This window comes from Hippoglossus stenolepis, chromosome 20 (assembly GCF_022539355.2).
Source record: "Hippoglossus stenolepis isolate QCI-W04-F060 chromosome 20, HSTE1.2, whole genome shotgun sequence".
Taxonomy (NCBI): domain Eukaryota; kingdom Metazoa; phylum Chordata; class Actinopteri; order Pleuronectiformes; family Pleuronectidae; genus Hippoglossus; species Hippoglossus stenolepis.
This window is the reverse complement of record NC_061502.1, coordinates 20,091,134-20,117,181: the sequence shown is the minus strand read 5'-3', so window position 1 is coordinate 20,117,181 and position 26,048 is coordinate 20,091,134. Positions and strand designations below refer to the sequence as shown.

Here is a 26,048-nt window from a genome sequence, read left to right as displayed (position 1 = left end):
CTGAATTTGTATCCATTTAAAAAGTCTGAATTTGACGTTTACCAGCTCCCGGCGACTGGAACATGAAATAATTCAACACATTGAACGAATGATTTCTGACACGTCGACATTTCTGCTTTTATTTCCAACAAAAACATCTCGTCCATAATGTGCCAACTGTAACTGACCTCTCCCCTCGGTGACTCCGCGGCAGCGTGACCAATCACAGCGGCTGCAGATGAAAGTGGATGTGTGGCTTTATATGGAGGAGGGGGGGGTTGTCACTCTACAGCTGTATGCTAATGAGGCTGAAGTCTGTCAGGAAAATAACCGCACACACAAGCAGCTCGTGTCCTGCAAACAAGCTGCAGGCTGAGAAACCACCAGACTTTTATTTATATTTCAGATGCTAACGTGAATCATTTATTCATTTCTGATGTGTTCTTATGTTCTTTTATTGGTCATTTGACAGTTTTTAATCTTTAATCTGTCTTATGTAAAATGTTGCTGTTCCTAAAAAGAGTTGTTTTCTTACATAAGAGTTTGAAAGAATTTGATTTCCAGCGCAGATCCACATGTTTTCAGGGATTTTCTCTAAAGTAGTTTCTTGAGAATCCGGTTGTTGCTCTACAATCAGAGAAGAATCCAACCACGTTGATTCAAACAGGAACAGGTTCATTGTTCCACCAACTCACTGAGGTTTCAATCTGGTTTTCAAGGAACGATTTCAAGGACTTGCATGAAGAAAGATGCCAAGATGGAGGTTTTGTTTCAGAGGAAATCAGATTTTAAAACCTCACGATGTTTGAAATGTGATCACATTGATCGGCTATCGATCAGATATCAGCTCAGTTTGGACCCTAACTAGATACAGTGACCTGCTGCAGGTCACATCCCATCATGCCTCGCGCCCTCAGGTCCTGACCGGGTCAGTCCGGACGTGCTGGAATTGGGTTTGATGGTTTATTTCCTTTTAATCTCGCTTTGCCCCATTTGGAAACAGAACGAGCGCACTGATTACGCACAGCACGCGCCGACAGTATCTGGGGGCCAGATTGCTCCTGAGGGCCCCCACTACTTCTACTGCCCCCCCAACCCACCCGCTTTCTTTAACTGTGCAATTTCCTTTCCAATCACGGCGGCTCTACAGCTTGCACAAGCGCTGCCATTGTGATGCAAAGCAGGAAACCCTCCTCTCGCTATTAATTATGTATGCGTGAAATGACGGATTCATATGTCCGGAGTTAACTGTCACGCCAGCGCACGAGCTGCAGGGTCCGGGTGATGTTTGGTTATTTCTAATGTTAGAATCCATCCTCTTTATCCAGTGCGTAAAAGAAAAACTGCAAAAGGTTTTCTTAGAATTTCATAAATTCTAAAAATCTGCACCCAAGACTCAAACTGTGAAATCAGATTTAAATGAGATTCATTCGGGTTTGGAGCTGCTGCTGTTTCAGGAGGAGTTTTCACTTTCTGTGTTTTCAGTTCAACATAAACTCAGACTGGTTCATCTCCTGCGCGCACATTTCCATTTCCCACTGCTCCTCCCAGTGCTGTGCTGTGCGGCCACTCGGTCCTGAGGCCGGGACGTGGGGCGGATGTCTCCTCGGAGCCGGCAGCACCCGGAGGAGACGCATAAAGCCGAGGCACGTGTAGATTTCTATACAGAGTCATCAGACCGTAAAAGCAGGAGGCTCCTGGCGTGTGCCCGGGAGGAGGAGGAGGAGGAGGAGGAGAGAGTGTGTGTGTAGAGGGAGGGGGGGGTACAATAAAACCCTCAGGTACATCTGCTTTGCAATCTGCAACCCCTCCCTCCCTCGCCCCCCCCTCTCTCCATCCTCCCACACCCACTCTCCAAATCCACAGGGGACCGCGGCTCCTCCTGATTGGTCGGGGATGAGGCAACGAGGGGCCGAGGAACAATGTCATCATGTCTGTTAAAAAGAAGAGTTGAGCTATGCTGAGGAGAAACATCCTCCGGAGGAGAACACACGACCATTAGGACACTGAACCACGGGACGCATCGGATGTTCGAGTCCGTGCGCAGCTGAAAGTGGATTTGTTCTCCGCGTCCAAAGTGCCTTCATCTCTCCGCCGACATGCCCCGAGGATTCCTGGTGAAGAGGAACCGGAAAACCAACCCGGTGTCGTACCGGGTTCGGTCTGACGAGGAGGACGCGGAGCCGGCGGCAGCAGACGCGCCTCCATCGCTGCCTCCGTCCTCCTCCTCCTCCTCCGCGTCTCTCTTCTCCGTCCCGGTGCGCGCACAGACGCCGACGCCCACCTGCGGGGCGGCGGCCACAGCTCCGGAGCAGGGCGCTAGACCGGTTCAGTTCGGGAACCCGGAGGCGGTGTACCAGCCGCTGTACAGCCCCACCCGCCCCGTCAGCCAGGAGCACGAGCGCTCCTACTTCGAGAGTCGCTTCCACCTCGGATCACCGGTTTCCGCGGAGTCGTTCCCCACCCCGGCGGCGCTCACCGCCATGGATCACCTCTTCGCCCCGGTGGACCTGAAGATCGCCTCCAGCAACAGCAGCCGAACCGGCACCAGCAGCTCCTCCACCGGGATGCACCCCACCGCCTCCTCCACCGGGACGCACCCCACCGCCTCCTCCACCGGGACGCACCCCACCGCCTCCTCCACCGGGACGCACCCACCGCCTCCTCCAGGGACGCACCCACCGCCTCCTCCACCGGGCGCACCCCACCGCCTCCTCTACCGGGACGCACCCCACCTCCTCCTCCACCAGGACGCACCCCACCTCCTCCTCCACCAGGACGCACCCCACCTCCTCCTCCACCAGGACGCACCCCGCCGCCGGGACCAAGCGACCGTCCAGCGACACCGAGCGCAAAAGCAAACCGGCGTCCAAGAAAACCAAAGCCTTCCGGAAACTGCACTTTGAGGATGATGTCACCACGTCTCCGGTTCTCGGGCTCAAGATTAAAGAGGCTCCGGTGGACCAGAAGCCTCTCAGACCTCCGTCCGCCGGAGGAGACCACCACCCGCTGGGAGAGTTCGTGTGCCAGCTGTGCCGGGAGGCGTACGTGGACCCGTTCGCTCTGGCGCAGCACAAGTGCTCCAGGATCATCCGGGTCGAGTACCGGTGTCCGGAGTGCGACAAGGTGTTCAGCTGCCCGGCGAACCTGGCCTCGCACCGGCGCTGGCACAAACCGAAACAGCAGAGCCCAGCGGAGGGCGACAAGGTCCCCGCGTCCGGTAAACCAGCACCGGAGGAGGCGAAGGACTCTAGTGACAGGGACACCCCCAGCCCCGGGCCGTCCGAGTCCGGCTCCGAGGAGGGACTGTACGACTGCCACCACTGTGGGAAGAAGTTTAAACGTCAGGCGTACCTGCGGAAACACGTGGCGTCGCAGCACGGAGCCAAGCCGGCGGAGGAGGAGGGGGACGCGGCCTGCGAGCAGAGCGCAGCGCCGCTGAACCTGAGCTCCTCCACCGGCCACATGTGTCCGGTGTGCGGGGAGAGCTTCAGCAGCCGCGGCGCTCAGGAGCGACACATCCGCCTGCTGCACTCCTCACAGGTGTACTCGTGCAAATACTGCCCCGCCATCTTCTACAGCTCCCCGGGACTCACCAGACACATCAACAAGTGCCACCCGTCCGAGAACCGGCAGGTGATCCTGCTGCAGGTGCCGCTGCGCCCCGCCTGCTGATCCGGGACCTCGGGCCTCGTTCAGGACGCTACACTGCAAACACATCCACGTGCATCCAGTCTGGACTCCAAACACTTTGAGAAAGTGTCACTTGTTGACTTCAGTCTTTCAAATCATCAGGTTTCTAAACTTTTAACACTGAAGTTTCATGTTTTTTCACTTATTTTGGGACGTTAGTAAAAAAACTACTAAAAAAAAAGCACAAATCATAAAAGAATAAAGTGGAATTTTGTTATTTCCACCTTTTGTTGAGGAGAAATGAAAGTGTATCTTTGCAGTGTAACTCCTGCAGCAAACAGAAAAAGTCACAACCTTGATAAATGATGCACCCACTTTTAAAAAGGTCAGAGGTCGGCCGCTCACCTGCAGCGAGTTCAGTGCCTTGCTCAAGAACACATCAGCAGGTACTGGGTGTGTGTTTGCCCCCCCCCTATAACCCAACACCTTAAAGGATCTTTCACATCACACCCTTAAAAAAAACCTAAAGCGTTAGACTGTTCATTTATTTTTCTAGCATCTCTGCACAAGTGCTATTAGCTTGTAGACCTAAGAGAGGGGCCGGCCTGTGGAACCAGACACCTCATCTCATCACTGAGTAGCTTTACCGTAGAGCTCGTGGATCTGTGGATCCGTAGCTGTCGCCTGGAAACGCAACAAGATGAAACTAGCGTAGCCGTTAATGCCTTCGATTAGAGACTCCTGCTGTAAAACTGCCTTAAACTCATCTGATTGTGTCACTGGCTGAATATCATGTGGTTCTCCTGTATCTCCACTACACAGTATATCCAACTCCTTTGTTCTCTATTTATTTATGTATTTATTAAATTATTTGTGTAAATTATTGCTCTGTGTCGTCAGACCCGTGCTGTGTTTTTTCCATGACGTCTTATTTTAACTTATATTGAAACGTGTGAGGACGGCGTGTGTTCAAGTGACATTATAGCAATCAGCCGCTCTTGAATAATAACTGAATGCAATCATGATTTTTATTTAAGTTCTTGTTTTTGGTTTTCTTTGTCGCCCGTAGCTCTTACACTGCTTTGGATGTTTCTGCAGTATTTTTGCTAAATGTCCAAAAAAGAATAAAAAACCAAACTGAGAAACAATTTTGTTTTCCATCTTTTTTCTTCTGTAACAAGCAGACGTCACAAACAGATAAATAATTACTCACATATGATTTACAACATAAATGATCCAGATCACGTTTGAATGATTTAGAAACAAATCTTCAAAAGCTCCGTGTTGCTGTTGATGAAGTTTGAAGACGATGAAGCAGCTGATTCTTCACATTTCTTAAGGATTAAAAACTGTAAAACTTACGTTGAAAACACCAGAATTAGTCTGAAACGTGTGTAATACGTGTTGCCAGCTGAGCTATTTGTACTTAAGTATTTATGTATTTTCATCCTCTATTTAACCAGGAGGTATTGAGAGGGAGGCCTGGTCACAATGTGGAGCAATGACATCAAAACCTTTAAATATAAATAGAAGCAGGAACAAATAACAAACTTAAAAATACTCAGAATCAACAAGCAGATTAACTAAGAACATAGAAACACAGGAATCTAAACAATACAATGAAATATAAATAACCTTTCTTCACAGATGATCACAGAACCAGCTGATAATATTTAATTAAATTTATTAAATGATGGAAAAACTAGGTTAAATTAAAGATCAGATTTCTTCTCCTGTGGAGAAATAGCAGCTGACGGGAGAAAAGCAGATTATTGATTAAAGAAGATGCAGAAGAAGAGTCTGACCCCTGCACAGTGTGAGGGTCAGCGTTGTGTACCGTGTGTGACAGAGGTCAGAGGTCGACTCGTACAAAACATTCTGCATCTGAAAGACATTCCTGCACTTCTGCTCCTCCTCCTCCTCCTCCTCCTCCTCCTCTCGGTGAAACTCTGGTATCGGACTGCCGCTCTGCAGCAGCTGGACGTCGACCTCACGGTGTCACGCTCTGTGTTTGAGCTCCAGAGGTTCCTCCTGTGATCGTCCGGCGTACAGAGGTGTCACACTGTGGACGTGGATGATTCTAATGTCCTGCACAGATTTATTTTACAGCTGAACTGACTCAGATGTTTGAATAGTGATCGTGGAGAGGAGCCGCGGTAACAAGGTCCCGCCCATACACATGCTTGACCAATCAGGAATCTGTCTCAGCTGTCAATCATGACGTCTCAGCCTGGTTTTATATCATCAATAACTAATTAAACCCAAACTGATCGGAAACATGAACACTTGAACATCAGTGAGACAAGAACTACCTGAAATGTACTTTTTATAATACGTGTCCCATCTGCTAACATGGAGGAGGCAGGGTTTCTGACCTATACTGCAGCCAGCCACCAGGGGGAGATCGAGGGGATTTGATCTTTACTCTGGTTTACACATTTCTCAGATGTCAACAAGAAACTCGGAGACTCCGATAAATTGGAAACTAAACTAAAAACTAAACCTGACTTTACCTTAACGTGAACCTAACGTAACCTTTAATAACTCTTATCTTAACCCAAACCCATTTTCACCTTAACCCAAAATAAACCTCAATATACTTCTTCCCCTTAAATTTGAACAATTTACTTTATCTGACTTGCTTTTGGTTCCACAACAAAGAAAAGTCCCACAACATGAGTAACACCTACACACACACACACACACACACACACTTATGTGCACACAAAGGCCGACCATCAGTCTCCCTGTGGCCCTGACAGGTGAAGACCAGCTGGGGAGCAGACTGCAGATAAGAGCTGCAGATAAAACACACACACACACACACACACACACACACACACTTTAACAGTAAATATAAAAGCTTTACTGTGTAGTGACGTTACCGCGGCGACTTCATTTCAATCTCACACTTCATACCGATCCAGACTGAAATGACCTTGTCGTGGTTTGACGTTGACATTTTGTGGATATATTCGTGGTCCCCAGAGGAAGAATCAATATCCACTGAAGATCGATTCACTTCTTAAAATCCTGTTCTGACAGTTTCAGTTTGATTTCACAGAAACACGACTGATCCTCTGATCGTGTTTTGCCCTCATGTTGAAGTCGTTGTTTCTGAACAATAAATCGGAAAATACCCACAATGCTGCTTGGAACAACGGAGATAAAACTTAATTCAGAAGAGTTAAAAGGTTTGTTGTTGACATGCGGAGCTGGAGCCAATCCCTGACGAGGTTGTGTGAGAGACGGGGCTACACCCTGCTCGGCCTGTTGCTATTGGACGGATTAGACGTCGAGTGAGGTTCAGGAAACGATTCTATAGGTTAGAAAAGAAAACGGTGACGTCAGAGCCGAGGTCTTCGATCTCGTCAGGATCGGCTCCGCTCGGTGTTTGCGTCACACGACTTGTTATCAGACGTGAAAGCGACACAGTGAGATTGAATTTGTGGAGTTTAATCCGACATCTACTGCTCTGTAATGTTGTTAGGCTCAGCACAGGGAGTCAGGTTACACCCTGTGTGTGTCTGTGTGTAGATTAATGTGTTTATCTGCACAAACACATGAAGGATAAAAAAAAACACAGTCAGATTTAAAGCTTCAGTTCCTTGTTGTTTAGATATTAATGCATTCAACCATCTGTCATTCATCCATAATAACAAAACCTGTTGATTCTCACTCATTCATCATCCAACCATAAAATATCCATTCTTATCATCCATCTATTAAAACATCCGTCAATGTGTTTATTCACTTGTCCAACATGCATCCATTCATTCTAATATTCATCCATTTGTCAATCGCTCATTAAATCATCACCCATCCATCATCCATCCACTCATGTGAACATGTCTGTACATTCATTCATTCACTTCTTCGCCTGGTGCACAAAGAGAACAGCACTGTCCAGTCTTTGATTTATTTAAATAACTCCGACATTAAACAGGAAATAACACAAACAGCCTCATAAACACACATTTAAAATACTTCGATTGTACAAACGTTTCAGTTCTTCTCCTCCAGAGTCGTTTTTTGATTTCAGTTGAATCCCATCTGATTTTCTTTCAGCTGCACGTGTCTCCTCTTATCTCCGACACACTCCAACAACGAGGAGGCAAAGAGCAGCCGGCAGAGCAAACAGAGCAAACAGAGCAAACAGAGCAAAGTCAAACAAACCTCGGGCTCGTTCCAGGCCGGCAGGTGTCAGACGACTCAAACTCAGTTCGATTTCAGTGCAGATCAAACTTCAGCTGCTGCTCACTGAAGACTGTTTGCTGTCTATTGTTCATTTGGCTGCTGAAGTTAAACATCTTTGTTGTGTTGGTTAAATTTACTCTTCATCTTCACCACTCTCCTCTTCATCACAGCTGAGTGGGTCCAGCTCTCCTCTAGTTCTTCGGTCCTTTGTATTCCTGCAGCATGTGACCTGGAAATCCACCAATCAGTGAATGCATCGAGGAGAAAAGAGCCACAGGTGTGATTTGTTTCTTACTGGACGTCAGAGTGAAGCTGAGTTGGTGTTTTGTGTTTTATTGCTCAGATTGTTCAACCTGACTTGTTTTCAGAGTTATAATTTCCATCAGTAATGAAAAGTTGTTCAGCTTTATTTTTGTCTGCCATGTTCCTGCTTGGCCTTCATGACGTCACCAGCTCGCTCCCACAGATATTTAACAACATGTAAGAGAAACTATAAAACCATGGAAATGTCCTGTCACTAATCAGATTTGAATCTAAGGGAGAAGTGTCAGCTGCCGCTGTATCAGCTCGTTCAGTGATGTGACGTCTGCTGATGTTCTTCAGGATCCAGCTGCTGTGATACACATCTCCCCCCCGATCAGCAGGGATCAAGTAAAACCTTAATCGCCTTGTTGACTTGAAAGGCTCTGACGGAGGGAGAGCTAATTAGCTCCAGGCAGCAGACGGAGGGGAACGTTCACCTCGGAGGATTTTAGCATCGTTTATCTTATTATCCTTATTATCTGGAGCACCTCTAAAAAAAATCACTCTGTTTGATTTGAAGTGTAAAAATAACTCAAATGTAAGAATTACACTAAACCAGTTGATTGCTTCACGAAAGATCAATGCGTCTGTACGAGAAAGGTTTTTTACTCACACACACACACACACACACACACCTGCGTTGTAGGTCCTACACTGATGTTCCCTGAAGTTCAAATCACTGAACAAACAAACACTCGGAAACCAACAAGTTCTAAGTGAAGTGTTTGACTGAAGCCATGTTCAGTCCTGCGGAGCGATCTCCAACCTGCAACCTGCATCCGAGAGGTTCTGGCTTCATCAGACGACCACGACCAACAGTGAGATCTTCATCGTTTCTGGCACCATCACCTCCTGCGTGAAATATCGGAAGCATTTTTAGCTTCTTGCAAACCTGGAACAATTGAATCGGTGCATCTTTTATTGTGATGTGTGTATTGACGGGTTCAAGACACACAAATACACAAACCTGAGGTGGAAACTGTGGAACAGCTTTTTACATCTGCTGCTGCTGAAACACGTCTGTTCTGTAATTCCCCAAAAATCTGCAGCACATCAGTGTGCTCTGTTTGCTTTTGTTCAGAGGGCTGAGGTAATGGGTGGGGCAGAGGGATGGTGTGTGTGTGTGTGTGTGTGTGTGTGTGTGTGTGGAGGTGAAGGGGGGGCAGCTGATTTGAGGGCCCTGGCAAACACAAAGGGGCCGGGACCTCCTCCACACATGCCCGACACAATGCCCCGGCCCTAATGCTTGTAAATCTATTCACACATCCAGAGGCCAGAGATAATAACAAGCTGTTCAGAATGAATTTCTAATGAGCGCCGCTGGAAACCTGAATCTGGATCAGCAGAAATCCTGCGTCGCAGTTTAGCATCGATGCAGACGAGCTGCTCCGACACGGGACGTTTATCATTTAGATCATTTAGTTGATCCGAGGAGTATTTTAAATTCCTTAAATACTTGTTACTCCTGCAGCTGTGAGAGTCAAAGCTGCTTCGCTCATGTTCAAATATTAATTTTAAATCTTGTAGCAGCTGTAAGGATTTTAGTTTCACAAGAATATTCAAAATGACCAAAGAACAGAGTCACAGGCTGTTTTCAGACATGAACTCTGGAAAATTAAAAACTGCTGCAAAGACTCTGACTGCAAATCACAAGTGATCGTATCCGGGCTTCGTCTATTCAGAGGTCACCAGAGGTCACCAGAGGTCACCAGAGGTCACCATGGCTCCGCCCCTCACTGCTGCAGGAAGCAGCCGCATAATTATGTAAATGAGCCTGGATCCCCTCCGCTGCTGGACACACACACACACACACACACACACACACACATATATATCATAATTATAGTCATATTAAAGCTGCCGACCACAGATAATCTGTAATATAATCATAATAATCAACAGTTAAGATCAATGTTAACACAAAATAATAAAAAGAGTCATGAAGTGAATCCACGTCTCAAAATAATATCAGATAAATACACACAAACTATATCAGAAGTATTGATTATATACAGTGTGTGATTTCTTCTCTTGATACTTGATACATTTTTTATTCATACAATAATATTAATATTAAATCAGTGATGAAATTACTAAACACACAATTTGAAATTAAAAGTCCATTGTGTGATTTGTAGGGCAGGAGTGTGCACTCTGTGTGGTGTGCATTGTGCGTGTTGTGTGCGTGTGTTGTGTTGTGTTGTGTTGTGGAGACACTTGTTTCTGCTTCATTAAACAACAGAGATGCAGATTTGTTGATTGTTTCCATGTCGAAGCCGCGGTGACCTTCACTACACGACTTGACTTTAATCACTGGTAAATACGGTTAAACACTCGCTGTGACACAGCAGTGAGTGAGTGTGTGTGGGGGTCTTTTCTTGTCTCTGAGTGTGTGTGTGGGGGGGCGGTTGCTATGGCTGACAGTGGCTCCCGGGCCCCTGACTGACAGTGGCGTGCTGTCAGGCCGAGGGGCCGTCTGGCGACCAGGCCCGGCCTCCTCTCGGTGAGCTGGCACACGCAGCAGCAGCCGGGCCGAGGCGTGACCGATCTCTGAAAGAAACCTCCACAAGGCTGCGCTCAAGAACACCTGAGCCACGGAGCCAGGGGGGGGGCGGGAGGAGCAGGGAGGTGCAGGGGGCGGGAGGAGCAGGGAGGTGCAGGGAGGGGCCGGAGGAGCTGGAGGAGCTGGGAGGCGGGAGGCGGGAGGTGCAGGGAGGTGCAGGGAGGGTCGGAGGTGAGGGAGGTGCAGGGAGGGGCCGGAGGAGCTGGGAGGGGCCGGAGGAGCTGGAGGAGCAGGGAGGGGCAGGGAGGTGCAGGGAGGGCCGGAGGAGCTGGAGGAACATGGAGATGCAGGGAGGGCCGGAGGAGCTGGGAGGGGCCGGAGGAGCTGGAGGAGAGGGAGGTGCAGGGAGGAACAGGGAGGTGCAGGGAGGTGCAGGGAGGTGCAGGAGGGGCCGGAGGAGCTGGAGGAGCTGGAGGAGCTGGGAGGTGCAGGGAGGAGTAGGGAGGTGCCGGAGGAGCAGGGAGATGCAGGGAGGAACATGGAGATGCAGGGAGGTGCAGGGAGGGGCCGGAGGTGCAGGGAGGTGCAGGGAGGAGTATTGAGGGGCGGACATTTCAGGAGAGTCTCACCTCTAAAACCAATGTTTTAACTTTGAGAAGTTCAAAGTCCAGCTCAGCTGTTCTTCACACGTGAGTCCAGGTTTTAGAAGTTGAGCCTCGTCCTGTTTGTTCTTTGACGGTTTCACAGCTGTGGATGTTTCTGCTGCTTAGCAACCAGAACCTCACCGCTGGTTTGTTCACCATGGTACAGAACAACGGTATCACAACATTTTACGGCCGTTAGATAAAAAGCCTAAATGACACTTCACCAACTGCCATTTTCAGAAAATGGACTCCCACTCAAAACAAAACAATCAGCGGCGTTAAACCGAGGCCTGATGGGATCGTGTTGGTGGTTGTGACTCATCCTGAGAGCTTTGCCCAATTTTCTGGAGTTAAAAATAACAACAGATCAACTTCAATAAGCAGAACAATTTTCCCCAACGCCTGCAGAGATTCACACGAAAACAAACCCGGTTCCCTGATCTGCTTTTCAGAGTTTCACAGAAATCTGAGTCCGTATTAAAACTAAATCACGTCTGAAAGATGTATTTAGTTTTGATTCTTCTCAGACTGTTCGTGTGGATCCGTCCTGTCACGCCTCCACGATGACGGACATCAGTAATAGAAACATTAGGGCACCGCAGTGATGTAGCTCAAGGGCCTGGGCTCTTTGGTGTGTGTGTGTGTGTGTGTGTGTGTGTGTGTGTGTGTGTGTGTGTGTGTGTGTGTGTGTGTGTGTGTGTGTGTGTGTGTGTGTGTGTGTGTGTGTGTGTGTGTGTGTGTGTGTGTGTGTGTGTGTGTGTGTGTGTGTGTGTGTGTGTGCTGCAGACCTGAATCAATAAGGGTCAGGGGAAAAGAGGCTCGTCTGAAGTCCCCATAACCTGACAGAGGTTTGAAAAGGCCGGTGGCAGCTGAGGCCTCTTGCAGACGAGCTGGGATCAACCCCCCCCAGCCCCACAGTTGGACGACTTGTTTCATTGCCTAATGGAGCTGCAGGCAGGGGGATTATTACGATGGCAGACCATGACGAGAAGCCTCTCGCCTCAAAGAATGTGCGAGGGCACAAAGTGTCCCGGCCTCTGACAGGTCATTATCTCTGCTCCGCTGTCTGAGACAATCATTCGATGGAGGGAGCGGTGCTTCCATTTTCTTTGACCTTGGGTTTTCCTGAGTCCCTCCAGCCCGGTTTCACCCGAGTGAAAACAGAGGAGGCGATGCCAAACAGAGGAGATTCCACCTGAGGAATTTACTTTAAGTGCGAGGGTAGAGGGTCAAGCACGCTCGTGGAAACGCTGTCCGCTCGGGGACGCAGATATGTCCTTGAAATCAAGAAGCGAGACGTTCCTCTGATGGGCAAAGCAGCGGGCGACTCACACTCGACCGCCTCTTCAGCGATAGTTGCTTAATTAGCCTCCATCGATGGCGCTGACCTTCCTGTAACGTGCTCGGGGGCCTGCGGTCACGCCGACCCGCCCTCACAGAGATAATTGGTGTGTAAATATGAGGCGTTCACGGTTGGGGGGGGGGGGGCTCATGTCAGCGATCTCCTGCAGAGGAAGATTTGTTCATTATAACGACACCAACAAAATCACGAGAGTAACAGAGGATCAATATGCACATAATTCTCATGCTTTGAGTCTTCGGATGATTTGAGTGGCAGCTGTGAGACGAGCAGGTCCAGTTCTCTGCATGCGGGGACAATGCTGTCCCACAGTTCCTTGCTGCAGCAACATTTAAAGAGACACACCGTCGTTGCACCAGGGGCAGATTTGGTCATGTCCCATCCGCTGACAAGGAGGAGGCAGGGTCTATGAGCTATACGGCAGCCAGCCACCAGGGGGCGAGGCGATTTGGCTTCACTTTTGGGAAAATTCTTAACTTTTGTCTAATCACATCTTTTATGTTTTTTGCTTTTTTTTACTTGTTTCACAATGGAGTTGTAAGTTTTCTTTGAGCAGACAAATAATAAAATCTATAATAGAGACACATCAGATATTCTTACAGTTTATCATCTTCGTGTTGTTTCCACTGATCTCGGACCTGAGGTGTCGAACACTCACGATCAGTCTCAGATGACTCCGAGCTGAAATCTGCACTAATCTAATTTCCATCTCCATTACCCAAATAAATCGGCAGATTAAATTTTCATCTGCATCCAGGGTTTAGGAAATGAAGCCGGCGCTGTAACAGAGATGAGGCCTGATTGCTGCTAATGTGATTGTCAGAGCAGCGTTTCTCAGGATCGTCAGAGATTCTGAAATCCTCATCAAAGTGCTTCATTATTTATATTCTGGAGGAAAAATGAGACGAGAGAGAAGATGAAACTTTCTTTTAAAAGCTGCAGAGGAGATTTCTAGGGTATTTTGTGGTTTGAACTATAATTACATTAAAATATCTTAATGTGCAAAGTGCAGTCGAAGCCACTCAGACACGAACAAACATCTTCTTCATCACATCGCATCTCAATGTTGGGCCATTTAAACACACATATATTTAAAGCTGCTTTGTGACGCAGCAGTGGAGAAAATACTCAGTTTCTGTACTAATATCAGAAATTGATACTTTATCAGATAAACATATCTGAGGGACGTCATGTTTACCTTCACTCCTGTTGCAGAGGTGTGATCTCACAGTTGCGAGCCTACGAATCACCTGGTTTTTGAGTTGTTCGCAGCTCTTGTGTGTTTGGATCCACTCACACAGTATTTTCCTGAATCTTAATGCATCTTTCTACCAAGTTTCCTGGTCCAACGTCCGGTAGATTTTACCAAGTGTTGCTCACTGAGTGTGTGTGTCCCTATCGTGCTGCTGAGCACTGATCAGCCTCCGCCCTGTCTGGGCATGCTAACGCCCGGGCGTCTGGTTAATGGTTCTGGTGGGATCGTGGAGGAACAGTGTGTGGCGAGGCGGCAGGAAGACGCAGAGGTGGCTGACGGGAACCCTCCCCGCTGTATTAACAAACCACATAACGGCACACGGCAGCGCCTCCGACCTCTGCAGAAAGCTTCTCTGGTGATCGTTAGAGAGCGGAGAGGAAGGAGAGGCTTCTCCCTGAGGTTCCACACTATGCAACAACCACACCGGGCCTGTGTGCTCCAGCAGGCAGCTAATGAAGGCTGAGAGGACCTGTGGCGGCTCGCTAATTGAACCTCGGGGACATTCTCTCACTCTACATCAGCATTCTGCTCTCCTGAAGTTACACTCAGCCTCCTGCTGCTGCTCGGGGACGGGTTCATGTGTGGGGCGGAGGCGTTGTGTTGTTTCAGGGTTTGGAGATCGTCTCCGGTGTGTTCAGGTCATCGGTCATGGAGCACTAAGTTCACCTGTGTGGACACATCAACACTCAACGATGCAAAGGATAAAATGAGGATGCAGACGATGAGTATGTGGAGGAGTCTTGTGTCTTGCTTACAAACAAACAAATATACAGACCACCAATCAAACGAGCGGATGAAACTACAGCGTCCTTGGTGGATGTGAAAATGTTCCCTGTGTCTTCTCCAGGTCCCATTTCAGTTAGTGGCTGAAAAGTCAGTTCAACAGAAAACCATGTTTACACCAGTGGAAATGTTAAATTCTTCTGGTTTGGAAAGAGACGAAGATGAAGAAGACATGTGGCAGATGAACGTGCAGATAAATCCAGTGTCTGTAACAACTGAACAGATGTGCAGGTCATCTGTGTGATGCACCGTCCTGCTACTGTTTATTATGGTTGTTCATCACATCTTCCATGAACTACACATCCTTCCTCAAACTGGTGGAAACACGAGCTGGTTCACTGGACCTTCCAGGATTCAGCTCTGATGAAGAGGAGGAGGGTGTGTGAGAGACTTTCAGATTTTTTAATCTGACTTTTGAAGAGATGAACTTTCTCTTGAAGGAAACGTGTGAACAAACGTGTGACTAAACGTGTTCCTGGTGGAGATGGGAGTCGGTGCCATCACTTCCTGGCACCATCAGAACCAGACAAGCTGGGGGACGTCTACGTGTCTGTCCCACAGATGGCCCGGCCCCGCTCTCCCTCTGTCCTCTGGCTCCACCGTCTCTCCGCTGGACGCCACGTCGCTGCCAAATCCTCTCCCTGTCTGCTGCTGGCAGCGGCAGCAGACCTCTCCTCATCGTCTCATCTGACTGCTTCTGTAAATAAATAACAACAACAAAATAGCAACAAGAGGGCGACACCCGCTCGTCCATATGGGACCTGCTAGTTGGGAGCGTTTGGCGGCCTGGTCGTCACAGATGGCCGCTCAACCCCCTCCACCCTCCCACATTTTTCTGGGCTGCTGTGCTTTTAGGTCGTCCCCGATCACTAACCCGCCTTTTTATAAACTAATTTTTTGATTGTTGACACAGGCTCAGATGGGTAACGCACAATAGCAAATAATTAACCAAAGGGGGCTGAATTAAAGGGGACTAACAATGAGACGGGTGGCGATGACTCACTTTGCATTAGGCCCCTTTGAAGACGGTCCCTGGCGGCTGGCGGCATTAAAAGCCTGAGCATCTTGGCACCTTGCTCAATAGAAGAGCAGGCGGTTGATCTGCGCTGCATTAGCGCTGAGCCTTTGTTCTCCCGAAGGGCTGTCAAATGGAGAGACGGCTCCCTGAGACATTTTATAGATACTTTCCCCTCAAAGGCAGCTGAGCTCCGGCTGGATGAAGACGGCTCAGAGAGAATTAAAGCTGCAACTATTCCATTCATCCGTCTGTAAACACGGACTCGAACACGACGGAGACGACTCACAGGTCCAACGAGAGGAAGTTCAGCTTCATCCCCCCATGTTTCCCTGCACTCTCTGATTAAAAGCTTTCATCTGTGTCGTACCAGGCGAGGAAATGAACCCTTTCTACTGCGACACCGCAGAAGCACTTTGTCGGGCTCTTCAAACTTCAGCTCTGTGAAGTGTTGGGAAGGTGTGGAGAAGTAACAAGGTGGAATAATAATAGTGATTTAAATCTATAGACGAATTCCAGTGTCTCTAAAGAACCGCTCATCTTATCGGCTTCACACTTTTGGTGCCATTTTCTGCACCAGCGTCTGGAACTCTTCAAAATAAGTGACGATCATGTCGATCATGGCCTGAAACTATTCTGCAAAATCGGACAAAATGTGTTGACGTGATCTCCACAGCTGAATTAATATGTTACGTCCTGCTTCTGTCTGCTGCTCCACCCTTCACCTTCACCCTGGAGGTTTCTGTGGTGTGTGGACGCGTCTAAGACACAAGAGTGCCGACATTCTGCGGAGTTCATGTCTGAAGATGGCCGGCTCACCACAGATCCAACAAACAGCTCATTCCAAACAGGACACTGCACAAGTCTGACTAAGTTAAATGAAATGATGCAGAAACTATTCTTCTTCTATCATCTAAAGGTTAATGTTCAGTGTTGTTCTGATGTTGCTGCAGCTTCAGTCCCACCCAGTCGGCCTCCTGCCACCTGCCGGCTCCTCCCCGCCCCCCCCCCACCGGGCCCAGGAGGCTGTGGGACCCTGAGGACGGTTACCTGGCAGCCGGTGCAGCGGGAGGCTGAAGGTCCCAGAACGCAGCAGCACTCAGCCTCCTCCTCACTGCACCAGCTCCATCTGTGGCCTCCGTCTCAGAGAAGACCTTCAGCAGTGCCCAGCAGCAGCAGAGGTGACGGATGCGTCGGGGGTGTCAGAGCTGCGACTTTGACCCGTTGAGGCAAAACAACATAAGTAAAAAGGACCAAAGTGCCGAAAACTCCGATTTGCTCTGAAGGGAACAAAGGAGCCTGCAGACGCTCTGCGGTCAATACACATGGATTTATTCAGGAGCAGTGAACTGACACAATGCAGCAACAACCTGCTCCTGCAGCCACTTTGCTCAAAGGCGTCAGGAAACATGAACCCCAACCCCGACCCCACTCAGTGGAGCTCGTACCTCCACCAGGGTCCAACTGTTATATTCAATCTGCACCGACTCACACGAGCTTCGAAATCTGTCTGTTCATCAAGATCGAGCTTGGTTCAGACTCTCAGATGAGAAAACATGGTGGAATAAGTATCTTGTTGATTTTGTTCACGTCTGCTTTTCTGTTGACGTGAGTTTTAATGCAGATTAAAGCAGCTTCCTGTTATAATCTTATTGTTTTGTTGAAATTCACAGGACTGTGTCGGTTCAGCTGAAGACTCTCCTCTGGGCCCCGGCTGGAACCTCGGTGACTCAGCCGCTGCGTCCCCGGCTCCAGGAGTCACGTTTGGTCGAGAGGTTGAGATTCCGCTCCGTCCGGCAGCTTTCGAGCCTCATCGTCAGCGGGGGAGCAGATAGAGATGAATCCAAACCCCCCCGACACGGTGGCTGTTCACCTCAGATAGTCTCCTCGAGCCACACAACCATAAAAACAACTGCACTCCTGGACTCCTGCGTCTGAAGGAGTGTGTGTGTGTGTGTGTGTGTGTGTGTGTGTGTGTGTGTGTGTTAAAGGAGAGGGGGTGGGGGGTGCAGTGAAAGAAAATGGACTTCTGTGCCTGCAACAGCTTTTTTTAATCCTCGCCCCAAGCCGCACTGTGCACTGGAGCAAGCTATTACATGGCACCAATTAAGAGGCTGGAGCGCAGCACCTGGTCCTCGCAGTTCTCCGGCCTTCAGTGGCAGCTGACGATACAGTTCCCCCCCGCCAGGTGGTTCCACTTCAATCACATTAGCTAGTCACTGTAGGGTTAATAAAGAGCCTGCTGCCCCCCCCACTCCACCCCCTCCACCCTCGCTGCTTCTTTTCTCAAGCAAATCTATAGACGGAGCATTTTAAAACTCGTTAAAATTAAGATCCCTTCGCCGGCGCTGGATAATTAAAGCAGCAGCAGAACGAGCTCCTTGGAATCTAATGTTTCAGGAAGGGGGGGGGGGGGGGGGCAGGGGCTGCCTGTGCCTATGGGGAGGTGGTGGGGGTCCCTATCCGCTTAGTAGTCCATTTGTACAAAGAGCAGAGGATCATAATAGACCTTTTCATGGATAGACAAAACAGATGGAGGCCAATTGAAATGAGACGGGGAGACTGTACATATCTGCCCAGATACTGGAGATGTGGAGGGATTCACAAAAAAACAAGTGGCAAGCCAACAGCAGCGAGCGGCGGCGGCGAGTCGCAGCGAGCGGCGGCTCCGCTCGGCCTTTTGTTCGTCCCCCCGCTCGGAGCGCTATCACTCCAAACAGCCTGAAAACCAAAACCTGTAAATAAAGGGGCTGGAGCCAAAAGTGTCCGACTCACAATCAATAGTCGTTTGTGAGCAGATGTGTTCAGTGACGTTTGAAGCCTCTTCAGCCACATGCTCACGTTTTGCCTCCTGTTGCTTCGTGGTTGTTTCCTTCGTCTCAGGAAAAAAGGTTTTGTGCATTTTACCGACTGATGTTAAGGCAACGAGTTGTTTAAAGGGAAAAGAAACTGTTATTTAAAAGGTTTTACTTCTTTAAAACCTGATTTAATGTTCGTGTCTGTTTCATGTTTAAATCCACTTGTTGTCATGTTTGCTTCTCTGCTGTCTATCTCGAATGGGAATCTGGACAGATGAGATATCTTATCTCAATGGGACCTTAAAGGTTAAATAGAGTATAAATAAAATAAATAAAAATACACTGAGTAAAATATTTACACTCTGGTCTTTTTATTGCTTTGACCTTCAGTCAAACAGAAATATTCTACATGTCTTTTCACATTTATTGTCAGGATCCCAAATATAGTTTTAAAAACATTTTGAATAATTTTAATTGCACAATATTGAATTTCTAATTGTCTTTATTCTCTTCTGACCTGTAGGCACACGGCCTGTATCAGATATTCTCATAAGAAAACTTAAATTCCTTCATGAAGGAGCGGTGATGAGAATCTGTGTAAAGAAATACAGATTTAGTTTCACACCTACTCAGGAAACCACAGCATTAGAAAGGACCCAGGTGAGTTGGATGTGATGTCATGTTGGTTCTTCTGTGAACTTCAGTGTGGTTTGTTTCCTTCAGAGTAAAAACCCTGATTCCTCTTGTTCCGTCTGTGGATGAACGTCGACTGTACTTCATGTTCCTCAGAAGCATCACGAGACAAATCAAAGCCCCGAGGCCGAGATGGAAGAGGGAGGAGGAGGAGGAGGAGGAGGGGAGGAGGAGGAGGGAGGAGGAGGAGGGAGGAGGAGGAGGAGGGGGGGGGCAGGATGCCCACACTTTAATCTTCTTTATCCGCTGATGTGAGGACAAACCGTCTCAAATTCCATTTCTAAGAGAAATACTGATGCAAAAAGGACGTTTTAGCAGAGTGAACAAATTGGGATGCAAATGCAGCCTTTGAACTGTGTAAAGTGGAATAATGGGAAGATCCATAAATTATTAATCAGTGTTGGTTTGAAACCAGAGGACGGCTGACATCCCCACAGACCAGGGATCTTCACTGAGGAGCCTTTCACTGCAAAAAAATAAAGTGTTGGAAGATTTACAAACTAAAAATAAACCATAAGAAGAACCAGACTTTTTAAATGAGTTTGATAATAATAAGTTTGTTTTACCACAAGCGATTCAATTATTTAATTGATTTTAAAATACATTTGTATGAGTTATTCACAGTGGTGTAATAATAACTTTATTTTGGATTTGGTCGATTTGGTGTGTTTGGATGAATATTGTAAATGTTAAGATATCCAGGTAAAGTCGTAGAGATAACGAGTTCGAAGCGTTTTAGCATCTTTCAGCTCTTTGTTTCGTTTTCAGGCTCCAGAAGAACCCTGACCTCCACCAACACACACAGTTCCACACCAGCTGCTGAACACGGTGACGCACAGACGGTGGTGGAGACCAAACCTGGAGCCAAAAGACGAGTGGAGGCAGGATTTAACGATCATCAGGAGAAAATATCGTTGTTTTAAATGACTGTTCGGTGGTGCAGCCTCCAAGTGGAACAACACCAGTTAAAGTACAAAACAGTTTTTTCTTCTCTTGAATCGTTCCTAAAAATATCTCGGCCACTTGCTAATCGGCTGTTTCTGGGACTAATTAGTCTCAAATATCTCAAACTGATTTAGGCGTAAACAGTGAACACAAATTAAATTGCGTTAGTGGTCATGTTGTTCTCTTCGGTCACTTGTCAGGACTCAGAGGAACTTCTCCGTCGTCTCCAGGTCGGGTCTCGCTCTACCTGCCCTCGGACCCCGCGGGGCCCCTCTCATTGTTTGGGAAGCTGGATTAGCGTCGCTCCGACTGACTCGGCATTATTGTGTCGCGTTGTGGAACTCCGACGCTGACTTTCCATGGGGATCCACGCCACATGCTGTCCAGGGCTAGCGCAGCAGCTAGCGGGCCGCGGAGCCAGCGTGGAGGCTGATAGGCTGGCAGGCCGCTGGGCCACCGCGCCAGAGCACGCTGCAAAAAATAACTGAACCTGGGTTTTTATCGAGAAAATGAAAATGATTTTTATTTTGATAGATGATGATGGAACCAGATTCCTCCCAGTCAAGGTAAATGTTTTTCTGTAGGATCACATCCTCCATCAGGACCTTTTCATTATGTATCATTGTTTCAACCCTTGTCCTGTGGCAACCCTGTCTCCAGTTACTTTTATATACTTATAAATAATATATATCATTGTTAATCATATTAATATAATTTTACACTGTAGAATTATATTAATAATTAAAGTCTATTGTGCATATTACAGACAAATTTGCAGTACATTTGATTTTGGATCTGATTTCCTTTAGAGAAAGTGTGTTTACAGCCCAGATCGACTGTCGGAGCAGATACTCAGACATCGGGCTGCGTTTCTGTGTCGTACCCTCGGATTGTGCTTTTGGTTCAAGCCATAAAACACAGAGATGGTGAAAGATGGTGTTTTTGGTTAAATATAGTGACGTAAACACCTCCTGTCTTGTGCTGCAGGTCAATGTTGACCTTTGTAATATTTGACCAGGATCTTTTCCACCTTGAAACCAGTTTTGTGGGTTTACATGTAAACATATACTACGCATGCTCATGATTATGCTGAAATAACAAAACAACTATAACAGAAAAGGGTTTTATGAAGTGTTTTCTATCAGGATTCATTATCACACTGTTTTACTGACTTGCTCATTCTGCCATTTTTTACAGCGTGCCTGTGGTGGCCAGACTCGGAGCAGCTGGTCAGTTAGCCGGCCACATCAGCGTCAGGCCGCCTCACCGATAATGGGATTAGCTTAAGCCAGGCAGCGGGGAAAGCGAGGGTTGGGGGATTGGGGAGGGTGCAGGAGAGGAGTAGGGAATCAGGAGGGAAAGGGGGTCCCCACTGTAAACACACAACACAGGCTTCACTTAAACCCCCGAAATCCTGCAACTCATAACTGCACACTGCAGGATGCTGCAGGCACGTCGGCTCAGGATCAGATCTGCACAGTGTTCACATCACGGCTGTGACATACAAACATTTAGTCTTTTCATAAAGACTCAGTTTGAATGTTTCTGCCTCAAAAAGAGTCAAAAGTAGAGTTTAATGGAGTCAAAGGCCGTTTTCTGACACGATCTCCGGAGGATTTCAGCAAAATCCGGTCTGGACTTTCTCCGGAGTTTCTCTGTCGCACATGAAAACCACAGCAGGAGATTCGCCGCTCACACAGAAACCTCCGGAGCGTTCAGGTGAGGGGCGGAGCAGCAGGCGGAGGCACTGGACTCAACCTCTCAGGTTCAGGTTGATGGTTTTAATCAGTGTTCAGACTGTAAAAGGTTTTCATGCTCTAATGTTCAGAAAACACATTTCTGTCCTCAGACTGTCCGTCGCTGCAGCTCCTCTTTTCAGCCTCTGTCTCCAACACTTGGTTTCAGCTCCTGATAAAGCCCAGCCTGCTCTGATTGGTCAGCTGGACCACTCTGTTGCGATTGGTCCACTGCTTCCACTGACCTCCACTCTCGCATTTTAGTAGCTTCAGGATCAGTTTATTTGAAAATCATTATTTTAAAGCACTCTGGTGTTCAATGCACGAACCTTAAACTTCCACCTTCCTTCTTCACCACCTGTTTCATTTCATTCTCCGTCCTCCCTTATTTCTTTTCAGATTATTTTCATGAGCGTTCTGGGTCAGATATCTTTTGCAGCGTGCATCTGGCCTGCAGTGACGGCGGTTGAACCACACTGGGCTCTAATAGACTCGCAGCAGCTCTATTATCTTTGCCAATCTCAGTAGATTGCCTCTTCGTCTTGTGCCGCGCTGACCGCAGGCTTTAATGGTCCAAGTCTTTGCCGAGGAGGGCGCTAATAACGGCATCAATACCAGCTGCAATTTTGTTGTGATGAGAAAGCCCTTCAGTCGACATATTACTTCCTCTAAACCAGCAGCAGGAGCCCCACCACATAATTCCAGCCTAAAAGCCCGAGGCACTCCTGCTGAGGGCTGGAGAGGATTGCAGGGGATTGATCTGTGAGAGTAGATGGACGTGTGAAAGCCGACGGAGCAGCCTATTGATTTGAGACGGCGTGCAGGATGAATCCATGATAACAGAAGGTCAGCGCTTCTTAATCCTGGTCTTTAATCAGAACAGAGATGCGTCCAGCAGCCTCCGGCCCCCAGAACCGTCCTGAGCCCCGTGAAATGTCAGAATAGGAGATGTGAGAGAAAAATGTGTGAGGATCTGGTGACCGGTGAGGAATTGCTGCACTCAGGAAAAGACAAAGGTGTTGTTATGAAGTGAGAGGACGGAGAACTGCTCCTAAACATAAGTTCCACTTTAAGGTTCCAGAGCCTGAGTGATGCTGTCAGATTAAAAGCTTCTGAAAGCTGATTTCTACGCTTCCACAATGTCCCAATTTTCCAAAATTACCCCAAAATACCAACGCTTTCTAAAAACACCCTCAATTCCCCCAGGCCAAGAAAATCCATAATTATGTCCACATGTGTCCCCACTTCCAAATATTTGGACTCACTTTTCAATAATGTCTTCACTGCCCCAAAATATAATTACTGTGCACAAATATATGTCTCTCCACAAATGTCCTATCTTGTCCAAAATGTCTTGTAAAACTTTCTGAAAGTTTTCTGACTCTAAGAAAGTTTTTATTAAATAATTCCTAAATATCTCTGAAGGACGTGTCCAAACGGCCCCGTTGACATAGACAAAGACCCTGCTGCGCCTTTACACACACACACACACACACACACACACACACACACACACACACACACACACACACACACACACACACACACACACACACACACACACACACACACACACACACACACACTTATTTCCCATGAGGCACCTGACACATGCAGCTGCCTGTGGCTCTGACATGTTCATACATGTCATTCCAACATGCTCCTTAGTGGTACCCTGGACAACACACACACACACACACACACACACACACACACACACACACACACACACACACACACACACACACACACACACACACACACGGCGGGATGTGGAAACATTTCAGCAAAAACCTGACGCTGATTCTAACAACTCAATTCTTCTTCTTCTTCTTCTTCTTCTTCTTCTTCTTCTTCTTCTTCTTCTTCTTCCTCTTCTTCTTCTTCCAGGAGCTTTGTGTGTCAGTGTTGGATGTGTGACGAGCTGACGACAGCTGATGATGTGACTCTGACCTTGAAATGTTTTTAATCAGATCTGATTCCAACATCTTGGTAAAAAGTTGACGTCAGAGGTCGAACAGTTTCGTTACGAGTTGAAATAACAAGAAGCAGCAGGAGGAACAGATCAGGTCCAAAGAACTAATGAGCTTGTTGAATAAACTCCAACCTAATTAAAGTGTGTGCGTGTGTGTGTGTGTGTGTGTGCGTGTGTGTGTGTGTGTGTGTGTGTGTTTGTGTTTGTGTGTTTGTGTGTTTGATGTGTATTCATTTATTCTGGAGGGGAAGCTGTGACCTTTGAGGACTCACACGTGATCAGATTCATTATTTTTACTTTATAAGTGAAAATCTTTATAAAACTATAATCAGCGCCTCGTGGTCGTCATTAGTTGATGTCACATGATCATATTATGGTCACGTGATCTGAGTACAGTCACATGATTCCAGGTACGTGGAGGTGCGTCATATTAAAGTACGACACGTCACATGACCACAGCAGATCACAGTCTCATTATGCAGATGATGTCGTAATGAACAGAGTCGACCCCCCAATTAACGGGCTGGACCAGAGGAGCCGCAGCAGGGGCTTCTGGGAGACTGACAGCTCCGGGGGGGCGGGGGGTGCTGTGGCTGAGACAGCAGGGGCTGCTGGGAGCTGCTGGTGTCGTGGAACGATGCCTGAGCTGCCAGCAGCCCTCCTCCACTGCCACTGCATCGGACACACTCTGCCACCCCATACTCGTAACACACACACACACACACACACACACACTACACACACGCACACACACACTCACACACACTCACACACACTCACACACACTCGGCCAGCCGTGCCTTTGTCTGGCATGTCCACATGCATCTGTTCTGCATGGCAGCGCTGGCACTGACAGTCTGCTATTGTTGCCCCCCGCAGGAGACACAGCCACAGTTTGGGGTAATTGCTGGTCCTAATTAGTTCACACACACACACACACACATAAACACACATAAACACACATATTTGCCAAAACTACTGATTAAAAGCCTGAATCCAATTAAAGGGAAGCTTCACTAAAACAATGAATATTCTAAAGCCTCATTGTTCTTTTGTTAAAGTGATACAGACGCAACATTTACGTCTTGATTCTGTGTTTAACAGCAGAGTGGTAACGATGAGAGTTTGATCAACTGGTCTTCTCTGTTTCTGTCTCTGCTCAGCTTCTGCTGCTGTGAGCGTCCTGGCCTCTTCACTTTCCAGTGATAATAATAACTTCATCTATAAAGCACCGTTACAAAGTGCTTCACAAAAAGGAGAAGAAACCAAAACCTTAAACCTCCAGCTCTCAGTCAGGCTCCACCCCCTGCTCCTCCAAATATGATTACGTCTCCTTTCCAAAAAACCAAGATGGCGCTGAACACAGTGTCAAACGGAGGCTTCAGACCAGCAGCTCACAAACCAACAGGCGACTTCACAAACCATCAGGCGACGTCACAAACCATCAGGCGACGTCACAAACCATCAGGCGACGTCACAAACCAACAGGCGACGTCACAAACCATCAGGCGACGTCACAAACCATCAGGCGACGTCACAAACCATCAGGCGACGTCACAAACCAACAGGCGACGTCACAAACCAACAGGCGACGCCACAAACCATCAGGCGACGTCACAAACCATCAGGCGACGTCACAAACCAACAGGCGACGTCACAAACCATCAGGCGACGCCACAAACCATCAGGCGACGTCACAAACCATCAGGCGACGCCACAAACCATCAGGCGACGTCACAAACCATCAGGCAACGCCACAAACCATCAGGCGACGCCACAAACCATCAGGTGACTTCACAAACCACAGGCGACGTCACAAACCATCAGGCGACGTCACAAACCATCAGAGGACGTCACAAACCATCAGGCGACGTCACAAACCATCAGGCGACTACAAACCATCAGGCGACGTCACAAACCATCAGGCGACGTCACAAACCAACAGGCGACGTCACAAACCATCAGGCGAGGTCACAAACCATCAGGCGACGTCACAAACCATCAGGCGACGTCACAAACCATCAGGCGACGTCACAAACCATCAGGCGACGTCACAAACCAACAGGTGACGTCACAAACCATCAGGCGACGTCACAAACCATCAGGCGACGTCACAAACCATCAGGCGACGTCACAAACCATCAGGTGACTTCACAAACCATCAGGCGACGTCACAAACCATCAGGCGACGTCACAAACCATCAGGCGACGTCACAAACCATCAGGCGA

The 26,048-nt window shown here is 47.9% G+C and overlaps 1 protein-coding gene across 1 annotated transcript; it reads left to right on the top strand.

The window, feature by feature from the left end:
• Positions 1-1,846: 1,846 nt before the first annotated feature.
• On the top strand, positions 1,847-4,760 carry insm1a (insulinoma-associated 1a). Its single transcript, XM_047337969.1, has 2 exons — positions 1,847-2,546; positions 2,737-4,760. Exons 1-2 carry the CDS (start codon positions 2,079-2,081, stop codon positions 3,652-3,654), a joined length of 1,386 nt encoding a protein of 461 aa, XP_047193925.1. The 5' UTR covers positions 1,847-2,078; the 3' UTR covers positions 3,655-4,760.
• Positions 4,761-26,048: the final 21,288 nt, after the last annotated feature.

Excerpts from the sequence above, each read along its gene's own strand:
- insm1a (XM_047337969.1), top strand. The coding sequence starts at position 2,079 with ATGCCCCGAGGATTCCTGGTGAAGAGGAACCGGAAAACCAACCCGGTG. Across the intron at positions 2,547-2,736 it reads CCAGCAGCTCCTCCACCGGG|CCCACCTCCTCCTCCACCAG; the intron begins ATGCACCCCACC and ends ACCAGGACGCAC.